The sequence below is a fragment of the Zosterops lateralis genome, assembly GCF_965231275.1.
Source record: "Zosterops lateralis genome assembly, chromosome: Z".
Classification (NCBI taxonomy): Eukaryota; Metazoa; Chordata; class Aves; order Passeriformes; family Zosteropidae; genus Zosterops; species Zosterops lateralis.
In genome coordinates, this window is record NC_139800.1 from 37,447,168 (window position 1) to 37,458,222 (window position 11,055).

The following is an 11,055-nucleotide window of genomic DNA, read 5'->3' on the forward strand; positions in this document are numbered from 1 at the left end:
CCGGTACCGGGGAGCGGCTCCTCCCGCACGCCGGTTCCGCAGCTCGCGGCGCCCAGCACTGCCTGGCGGGACGGGGCAGTCGCCAACGGGATTTTCCTCCTCGCCCGGGCCACCGCAGCCCCGAGCGCTCCTCCCGCCCGGGGGACGCTGCGCCGGGAGTGCCGGAGCCCGTGGATCCCGCGGCTCCAGCGGCTCCAGCGGCGGCCGGGCGGGCTCCGCGCCGTGAGGTGCAACGCCGTGGCGCAGCACCGGGAGCCCCGCCGGGCACGGGGCGTGCGGGGAGTGGAGCTCCCGCCACGGCCGGGCCGAGCCGAGCCGAGCCGAGCCGAGCCGAGCCGGGCCCGGTGACCCGCCCGCCGCCCGCCCCCGGCCCCCCGAGCCGCCGCCGCCCCTTTCCGCGCCGGCACCTGGATGTGGCAGGAGATCTCGGAGTCGTCCAGCAGCCGTACGGTGCATTTCATCTCCGCGCTCAGCGACCTGATGCTGGAGCTCCGGAACCGGATCATCCCGGCAGCCCGCCCGCCCCGCAGGCAGCCGCAGGGGGCCAGCCTGCAACGGCGCCCGGCCGACCACGGCACGGCACGGCTCGGCGCGGCACGGCTCGGCGCGACAGGGCGCGGCGGCAGCGCCACCCTCAGCCCCGCGGCGCCCCGCCGCCGCCCGCCATCCGCCCGCCCGGCGCGGCTCGGGCCGCCGCTGCGTCAGGATGCGCCCCGCCGGCCGGCCTCAGCATCCTCCTGCGCCCGCCCCCGGCACGGCGCGGCGCGGCCCGCGGAGACACCTCTCTGCCCTCACCTGCTCCTCCCGCGTCCCCGCCCCGCGGTCCCGGCCGGGCTCCCTGCGCGCTCCGTGCCGCCGGGCCGGCAGAGCCGGGAGGGGCGCGGGCAGCGCCATCGCTTGCCTTCCCCGCCACAGGCGTGCCTCGCCTGCCTTGAGTCCACCCGAGCGACTGGTGCTCTCGGGGGAATGCCGAATACCCTGCCAACAGGGGACATCCCCCAGGCTGACGGCAGGGACTGGATCCCCAGGGTGCCCGGCCCATGGCGGGAGTCTCCGGTGTGCCCCAACACAGCCCGAGGCAGGAGGAGAAGCCTGTGGAATACGTGTACAGGGTCGTCTAAAGAAACCTCACCAAAGATGAATGTACCCTAATGAAACAGACGAAAACAGACTGCAACTTACTGTAAGAGTGTAAGCCTTGAAAACTTGTTTCCTCAGGGAAAAAAAAAAATGACCCATTAGGGAGCAGCGGTCACACCCCATTTGTTGTCTAAGTGGGAAAGAAAATAAAGCATCCAGTGGTTTCACTATTATGTTCTCCATCACAAAAGGGTGTACACATTTGTGTAAATCGCTGGCAGAAAGCAAGCACCAAACCTAACCAGCCTTGAAACGGGGATCAGCTCTGTGTTAAAAAACGAGCACTTTCCTTTGAACTATGAAATGAAAAAGAGCCAGAGCAAAACGGGACATGACTGGAAGTTTACAAATATAAAAGAAGGACTGACAGTCACAAAGAAGATGCAGTTCAGTTATTTTGCCTAGTCGTGATTACCTGTAAATGTCCAAATTTTGAAAAGAGTTCTGTGTGGATGTGTTGTTCCTTTGAAAATCCCATCTAAAAGCCCAAGTGCTGTTACTGCTGTAAACTCTTACTTTGTCTTTCTGCTGGCCTGCTAAAAGCAGGAAATACGGGAAACCGCAAACAAATGAGAAATGTATAATGCTCGCTACCATGAGCTAATAAATATGCAAAGCCCTTTAATGTGGAACATAAAAGAAAAGCTATAAATATATGCTTCTCAGATATGATAAATGCTTTCAATTGCATAGTGAATAGTGAAGCAAACCAGTGAGTATTTAAAATATATTATTCACCTCAGCAGCCACAGTCAGCCCACAGGTTATGGAAGAAGGTCCTTATCAGCTGAGACGCCAGATGTGGAAACCTACTCATTAATAATAAAAAAGCGCTTCATGTTCTTACAGTCCTGCAACATGGGAACTCAACAGCAGGATTTAAGCCCACATATACAGACTGACTCTCAGGTGACACAGATCCTCCTGCTTCTTCTTTTTAAGCCAAGTATTTTAGCTTTCCCTCAGTCTCTGCAGGACACATTTCTCCACCCAAAAGGGGAATTGTAAGAGGGAGCTGAGCCAATGATGAAGATTTGGTGAGCAGGTCATAGTCTACCACTGCCTGAAGGAGAGGTTTTGCTTTACTGTCAGGACCACATGGAGAAGGATGAGCTTTTCAGGAGTTCTCAGAGTTACAGCAGCAGTGATGACCACAACCTGAAATCTGCAACCCCTCACTGTTGCACAACAAGTGTGAACTATTATGTACCAAAAGCAGCACAGCTGTCTGAACACAGAGCTTAGAATTTTACTTGCCTGTTGTAAAAACACATCACTCTTGTCTTTTTGGTCACTTTATTTGCCTCTTTATTTGCCTCTTATGCCACGTTAACCTGAGGTGCCTGAGAAGTCTGTGAGACAAGTAACCCACCTCTACATTTCAGCTACTACAGCAATAGTTTTTACTGCAGAGAAGGTGGCAGCCATCTAACAGGAAGGCACTAGATAAATTAAACTATCAGAACCAAATACTCCACCCAAAGAGAAAAACAAAGAACAATCAAAAAAACCCAACCAAGCAACGAAACATTCTGCCCAGTTGCAATTTCATGAAGTAAATCCATGTTAATTTTGCATCACATATTAAGACTGCCACTCTTTCCTTATTCAAAAAGCATTCTAGACATTTTTTCCCCCTTACAAATAGAAAGCTCTTAAAGGTCTCCTAGCATTGTAAATTATGCAGACAAAAACCCACAAACTTACCTCAACACATACCATAGTGCACCCTCTTTTGCCAGATCTTGGAGGCCAAACAGTCCTTGTGCAGCTAGCATTTGGAAAGATCACCTGAAAAGTCACTTACTTGAGGATCTGGCATTAAACAGTCTGGCAAATAGAAGAAAACACAAAACAACAGATTTATCTAATTTAATAGATAAATTAATTCATTTATCAGAAAATGCTGAGCTGATGGAGTAATGTCCTGGGGTGACTTTAAGATGCTTGTACGCCAATCTCTGTTCTGTTTATGTTGGATATTAAGTTCTGCACCTTTAAGACTGGTTCTGAGAGTGAAAGGGAGAAAGAAGAAGCCCGGAGTTTGTTTTCAGAAACTGCTCTCATTCCTCTGCATTCTGCTTCTGGACTGTGTTGTCTGCAGCACAGACAGACTGTGGGACAGAGCTCTCCTTTGCTTTTAGTTAGGGTTTGGTTTGGGGTTTTTTTGCTAGCTGAGGCAGAGAAGTTCCCTGGACTGTGTTTTTTTCTTTTTCTCAGAACTTATCATCTTGCTCTGGACTGAAAACCCAGAAGAACATTGGGAGCTCACACCTGTGGCCCACCAGGGCCCAGGATGTAGCATTTTCCAGAGCAGGAGGGACTGATAAGAGACTGAGAAAGCTGAACTACACCTCATGACAAGGACTTTTTGAATTTGCCACCTCTTCAGAACTGCAAGAGGTTTTGTGGGGTTTTTTTGTTTTTGGGGGTTTTTTTGTTTTGTTTTGTTTTGTTTTGTTTTGTTTTTTTGTTTGTTTTTTGTTTTTTTTTTTTTTTTTTTGTTTTTGTTTTTTTTTTTTTTTTTTTGGTTTTTTTTTTTTTTTGGTTTTTTTTTGTTGTTTTTTTTTTTTTTTTTTTTTTTTTTTAATGCTTGTGAATACTTGTTAAATAAACAGTTGTTTCCATTTTTCTCTCAGGAAACTTTTTCCCAAACCAGTTGGGGGAGGGGCTGCTTGAATTTGCTTTTATAGAGGGATCCCATTTGGAGATTTCCTCCCAAAATTTGCCCTAAACTAGGACAAGTATATAAAAAAAATATGCTGCTTGAACTTGCAGAATATGCTCCTGACTCAGGGGAAGGTTATAAGCTACTGCTGCCAAGTTGCTGATAAGACCATGGCATGTTATTGAGGAGTTTATTGAAGTGCTCACCTGGCTTTGTACTGCAGACATTGGAAATTCTAACAGGAGATCTCAATACCAAGTAATGCCAATTACAAGAACTGGTTGGTGGGGGTGGTGGAAATGAATTTTAGATTCACCAGTCTCAGAAGCATTCAGTGCAATAGGCACATTCCTATTCCTTCTTCATCTAACTGGCCACTTTGCTTTGGGATGCGTACATGTGGATGGCCTAAAGGACAGCAGCCTACCTGCCTAGGAATTGCTGCCAGATACGAAGTTTTATTTAGAGACAGCAGGGAGCACTAATGAGCTTGAGTAGTACTTTGATATCTGGATGATTCTGCACAGAGTCAAATTACAGAATATAATAGTCAAGGATTTTCTCTTCAGTGGCTGACAATATCAGCAATTTTAGCTCTTTCAATTAATGTTTATAAGTTAACCAAATATGTAGATATTTGATTTGGATTTGTTTGGGTTTTTTCCAAATACTTGAAGATTAAATCATAAATACAGCTACTATGGCTGTAAACACTGCCTGCTATGGGTCAGACCTTGAGTTCCAGCATGGGTAGGCCAAATACACAAACCACTGTCCCCAGAGGTGTGCTCTGTAAGACACACTAACCTCCTTCCCCAAGGCCCACACCTCCCCTGTAGAGGTGTCTTGTCTCTGCCTCAGCCAGCCCCGACACCTCGACAGTAAAGGGTATGACTTGGTAACAGGACAAACCTCACCCATCCCTTGGGTTCTTGTTTGCCCGAAGGAGTGAAACAACGACAGCAGGAAAAAGAGGGAGGCTGTTCAGGATTACCTGCTGGCTTTATTCATCAGGGTATCTGCCCCAGCAGACACCCCTCAGCAGAAGCAGTGGGGAAGAAAGGCGAGGGAAAAAAAAGCAGGAAACCCCCCAATGTAACTCCTTTTACTGGGAGGAGGAACTCAGGGATGGTTTAACTGGGGTCAAATCAGGGACAAAGGAGGTATGGCTCTGCAGGTAAATGACACATTGTAACAAATCAGTAACTCGAGTGGGAAGACAGCTGAAGTCTGGTCCAATCACTTGGGGTCCTTCCTGGAACTTTCCAGACTTTTGGGAGAGACCCCAAAGTGACAGACAAGACCCAGGGGCTGGATAACTTCTGACTGACATATAGCTGGGGTTGGGATGAAACCACTAAGGGTGGAACATGGGTGACATGGGAAAAACCATTACAACTTACAAAAAAGAATATAAAACAAGGAACAAATACATATATAAAACTGATAACACCAAAACCACACCACTACACTCCTCATTGCCTTGGCCATGGATCCCTCATGGGACTCTCACAGCCAGGTCATTAGCTGGCAGAGCAATTAGCCATTGCTAAGATCATGGTGCCATAAGTAAACAGTGACTTACTTGTGAAGTCTCTGACAGTTTAGACTTTACTCAGTTCCCTTCTACAACAGGATTAGAAACTCCAATACTAAAATACTTCAGCTGAAGCCAGATGGTCTGGGCATTAGGCTTCTCCAGAACATATCCTAAAGAATAGCAGCTGGGGATTGAGCTAGCAATGAATCAATAGTTCAGGGAGCAGGTTCCTGTAGTCAGGAAAGTGTGAGTTTTGCCATCAAAGGCACAAAGTCCACAGGAAAGCTGGCTTCCTAGGTGTCCTAGAGGTCTTGTTACAGAGCAGAAGGTTTGAATGAACTCTGAAGGACCTGGTTCACAGGGCAAACAAATCACTCATACCAAGGCCACGATTTTTTTGCATACACTTTTTTTTCTTCAAGGGCATTACCTTTGAGACACACACTGTATAATTGTAAAATATATCTAGTAACTAACCTGAATTTAGCAGTGAGGTAATTCAAGGGCTGGGCATACTAGGCAGCATGCAAAATATGAACACAAATAAGGGATTCCATATGGGATCTCTTTTGTTTCAGTCTTAAGTAGTAATTTTTAAAAATTGCTTCCAATAAAAAACAAGTGAAAAAAAATAGCAGGGGGTTTGCATCTTGAAACAAAAGATTTCTTACATCTAAATATTACATCAGTAACTTGAATACTGTATGTAAAATATTAACACATATATCTAAAAAAACTTATCTAATAATGTCTAAAATCCTATCTAGTAATATCTAAAAGTATTACAATATACATAAATTACAAAAACAATACATTTAAATAGCAAAAGTTCTACTGTTCACTGGGGGCAGAGTTGAGTCAGAAAGTGAAACTTAAATTCACACAGGGTTTCTACTTTCTTTCACATTATAAAATCAGTACAACCCCATCACATATTTGTTGCATGAATGAGAAAGCAACAAGATACATAAAATACTATGTTATTTGACAGCAGTAGAAAAATGCTGGTACTTCAAAGGGAGCTGTCACTCCCTAAAATCCACTAAAAATGCAGGGCTATCTGTGATGTATTTGGCCACAGCTACCCCAGTAAAAAAGACCTGGAGTGTTATTGAAATCTGCAGGGTTATATCACAACCTGCATGGCACTGGTGGTCCTGTTCCTTGGGTGCACTTGTGCACCCCAACTATAGCTCAGGAGTCAGAAGTAGATATTTTCTTCCACTGCTTGAGTGTGGCAATGTCTACAAAGATTCAGAAAAAAGCATGGGAAGAACACTACAGTACTCCCTTCCAGCAGAGAATGACAGGTTGAATTTACTGTACAAACTTCTCAGCAAATTTCCTGCAGATGTCATCTGGAAGCTCAAACTCCAATCAGCATTTGTCTGAGTTAAACTGAATTGCACAAAACCACACTTGAAATTTGCTGATGGGAGCAAACTTTACATTGATTTTAATCTACATAGTACAACTACCAAAAAGGCAAATGTCAGCTTTCAGCCTTTGGTTTGGAGCGTACAAAGTCAGTGATTATTGTGATTCACTGGGTCTTAGGACTTGCCAAGATTTTCTTATCAGTAGGATCAAAATGTTTCTTTGGTACTCTTTTCTCTTTTCAGACAATATATATAACCATGTGTACTAATCTAATCCCAATCTAGTGAGTCTAATATCCTTCTCTGGAAAACTACAGCAGGCAGTGTACTCTCTCAGTTTCCCATGCTGCATCTCCAAGAACTGTCTCTCCTCTGAGGACCAAGTTTGTTCCTAAAAACTTCTTTCACTACAGGTTCTCTCCAGCTGCATTCACACAATCCATGCAGTACTCTTACAGGCTTGTTAACAGAAACCCTGCAGCTACTATTGCTGAAAGATTTTCAGGTTTTGCACATGACACAACCAGGGGTTTCAGTGGTCTACAGTTATTCAGTACCTAGAAGAACCTGATTGTCTCACACCAAATGCAGAGTGGCTGCCACACCCATATATCTCCACAGTCTATGATGAATTAAAAAAAAAAAAATACCAATGATTTGGTAATCCAAAAAAAAGGCACTCTTTTCTACCTCTTGATCAAGCCACAAATCACAGCTCTGTTCTTCTGACTGTATTTATCCATAGACAAAGAATATAGCAATCTGACTAACAAAAAAGTTTGTTTTTTAAGTAGGTAGAGATACATTGCAGGCAGTGTCACTAATTGGAGAAAAGATGTATTGCCTGTCTGTACCTTGAACAGTTCTTCCTTTTATAGAATTTGTCTAAATAAATTAGTAATACTCCAATTCAAATACAGTCTAATGCTACAACAAACAACCACATTTTTTCAACATTAATATTTCAGGTAGGATTAAATTTGATCCTTACTGTAATAATAGCAGATATAAAATATATAAAAACTACATTAGCGTCAGTTACCTGATGGCAAGTCCAGCAAAATATTCAGAGCCAGGCTTTGAAGAGCTCTCAGCATCCCAAAAGCCCTTCTTAAGGAGCACACAGAGTCCCCATCACACACCTTTCTGTGTATCTTTTCATACTGTTCTTGTTACTGGGTGGAATTTGGATGCTCATGGACAGATGCTCATGGACAGAATTTTCTTGCAGTAATAGCCTGTTTCTGTGGCTGCTGCAATGCACTTTGAAAGAGCTCCAAGTATGTAGACCAAATTTGGCTGGTTTTGTTGCTTCTTTTCTTCTTTTGGGGTTATTCTGATTTTAAATACTCCTATCATATGATTTGAATTTTACATCATCCATCTGCAGTGGTAGTTGTCTAACTTCAAATGTGTTTATAGTACTTTACCACCCAGGAATGATCCTCAAAATTGAGGTCTATATGAGAAATCATATTTTACACCATGTCTAATTTGCATAAATCAAGGTAAAGTCCAACAAAACAGATATTCTGCTTTGCAAAATTATATCAGGTTCCTAATATATTTTGTGAACAAAATAAGTATTACAGGAAAAACGTGTATGATATGCAACATGTTTTTCAAATTTGTTTGTCTTGGCAGCATCTAAAATCTGTTATTAAAGTAATTAGCACTATGATATTTAAATAATAATATGCAGTAACATTCAGTTTCTGATACAGCTCTCTTTATAGCTTCTGGGTCTTGTCATTAATTCTTTTCCAAATTACTGTGTGGACTGTTGCTTTTTATTGGTCTGGCCCTTTTAATTATGTAAAAGCTAATATGGACAGGGTTTGAAGTTGGAATTAACTTTGTTGTTGAACTTCCTTGCACATGAGGGGCTCTATGGTTTAAGAGCTAAGTGTGCTTTTAAGTGATTGCAAAATGGAGGCTTGGCTACCCAGGGAAGAGATGTGGACTAACTACATGGAAAAAATGAATCAGAGACACTAAGACAGATACTTCAGAAGCCTTCAATAGTAACTTACCTACTTGTAGAACCAGCATTTTAAGATACATACTCACCCTGCCACTTCCCAGAGCCAGTGGGTGGCTCCTTCTTACTAATGCTTTGAGTGCTTCCAAAATTAATAGTTCTACATCAGTGCATACTGTTGGTATTGTAAGTGCTGTTGAAATATAGACTGCATAACCTACATAACTTTTCCATCCTGGGTCTTGCGAGACAAATACAAGATGAGAAGATAAAATAATAAATCTGTTGCAAAACCTGTACTTCCAGTGTAGGCCAGACTCTTTTAAAGTAACAAAATACTCCTGTAGAAGCAACTTTACTCTCACATGGACTGGAATAGAAACTGTAAAGGTCTCCTAGATGCTCTTTTCAGCTCTGCCTGATTTCTCTTTGAAGAGACTAAAGAAAAGAAAACAGTCTTTCTGTAACTCTGTGGTCTTTATCTCCTGTCTGTCCCTACAGTAACATTGAAATTACTCCAGACTGCATGTGACTGGGGCCTGCAAGCAGTAGCTGTGCACTGCTAGCAGACTTTCACACCCAGGCATGTATTTTCCTGACTGTGCTCTGAGTGTCAGACATAACCCCTTGCCTCTCATTGCCACTTTTGAATCACACTGCTGCGGCTCTGTTACTCTGGACTGAAACTACTGTAATGTTCACATTTTTTTACTCTCAACATGGCAGATAAATAAAATGTTATTTTATAAATTAAGTCAGACAATTTTGCTTTTTGAGCATTTCTCTGGATTATTTATGTTAATCCACTGATTTTGGTCACATTACATGAAGAAACTTTTATGCGGTAAAACATTGTGATTTCTTATACACAATTACATTTGGTATGACCTTCGTGCAAACCTGCATTTGGTATTGAAAGATTTAACTAGGATTATTACACTGATAAACTCAAATCCATAAAATGAAGAAGTTTTCAAAACCTAAGGAACAGCCATGTAAAGAACTTAAGTAATTTTCCATTTCTTATCTACATTAATTTTACTGAAAGTTGATCAGCTAGCCATCATAAGCAAATAATAGTATTTCTTTCACTGTTGTTAGGAAAACCTAAATAATTTTAAAATAACTTCTCTTTTTAGAGCTATGTGTATTTCAACTTTAGATAAATGTTTTCTTAGGCTTCTTTGTACAGAAATTAGTGAGCTAGGACACGTTCAGGTTGTAGTATGGTATGAAGTACTGCATTCCTCTTTTACCTATAACTAGGCTCAGATGGTTTTGTCATTCTTTCAGTTTTGCAATCAAACTGAGAACATACTTGTGTCACAAGCAAAAAAGAAAAGCTGCTCCCATTCCCTCTTACCTATTTTTCATTTGTTTTTTTGTGTTTGTACTGCAAACTGGAAAAATAAGAAGTTATCTACAATGCTCCATATTTTTATTTTGTGAACACCATACCCTAAAGCTCTGAGCTTCAGTATTTTAAAAAAGGATGAGGTGATATATACAAATACTTCATGTGATTTTAAAAACATTCAGCAGCTTTAGGTTGATTTACTGATCACGAATGTCTGAAAGTTTGACACATTTATCAAATCAATGATTTTTTTTCTCAGTATTGGCAAATCCTGTTGGGTGCGGAAAGCCATTATGCACTAAATTCTCACTGGAAAAGACTTCATACAATGTATTGACTGACTTTGCACAGCATCAAACAAATTCTGAAAATTGTTGATAAAGTTCCCATCAACATTGCTGTAATTTGATGATTATTCACAATGAGGGCTAATTGTGACCAACAGAACACTGCAATATAGCTTCTTTCAGCTATTCTGCTCAGAGTGAACATATTGTATTAACACTCTCTGCCTTGTATTTACTATCAATGCATATTCAGGATTTGATTTGAACCCTTAAATGACTCCAAAGATGCGGGAAAGACAGTCTTACCCCCCTTAAGATTCAGGAAGCTCAGATTACCTAATGTATCTGAGCCCTACTTTTACAAGAAGCAGATGTGCATGATGATGGATGTTCCTGGCAAGCTTTAAGAGGCGTGTGCACTTTTACAGTAGTTCACCATTATACTGTGATAAATTTCCATTAGGAATTACCATGGGAATAATTTTTTTCTACTTTGAATTTGACAATATTCTGAATACAACAGACATTTCCTAGTATCCATGGGAAAGAGATAGATACAGTAAAGGGAAACAGAAATAACTCCAGGAAAATGAAATTCTCTCATTCATTTTTCATATTGCCCTTCTCTAAAATTAGGGAGCTAATTTAAGTAGAAGGTGAAGATTTACTGAATTCCATAAATTCAATATTAGTCAATTAGTCA

General features: G+C 42.2%; 1 protein-coding gene across 1 annotated transcript in view; it reads right to left on the reverse strand.

Annotated features, from left to right (window-relative positions):
- Positions 1–506, reverse strand: part of FRMD3 (FERM domain containing 3) — a gene marked incomplete at its 5' end in the record, with an annotated part of 126,570 nt that extends 126,064 nt beyond the window's left edge. Inside the window, one exon of the mRNA XM_083883424.1 lies at positions 408–506. Within this exon, the coding sequence (XP_083739550.1) occupies positions 408–506 (99 nt within the window). The remainder of the gene's footprint in view (positions 1–407) is intronic.
- Positions 507–11,055: the final 10,549 nt, after the last annotated feature.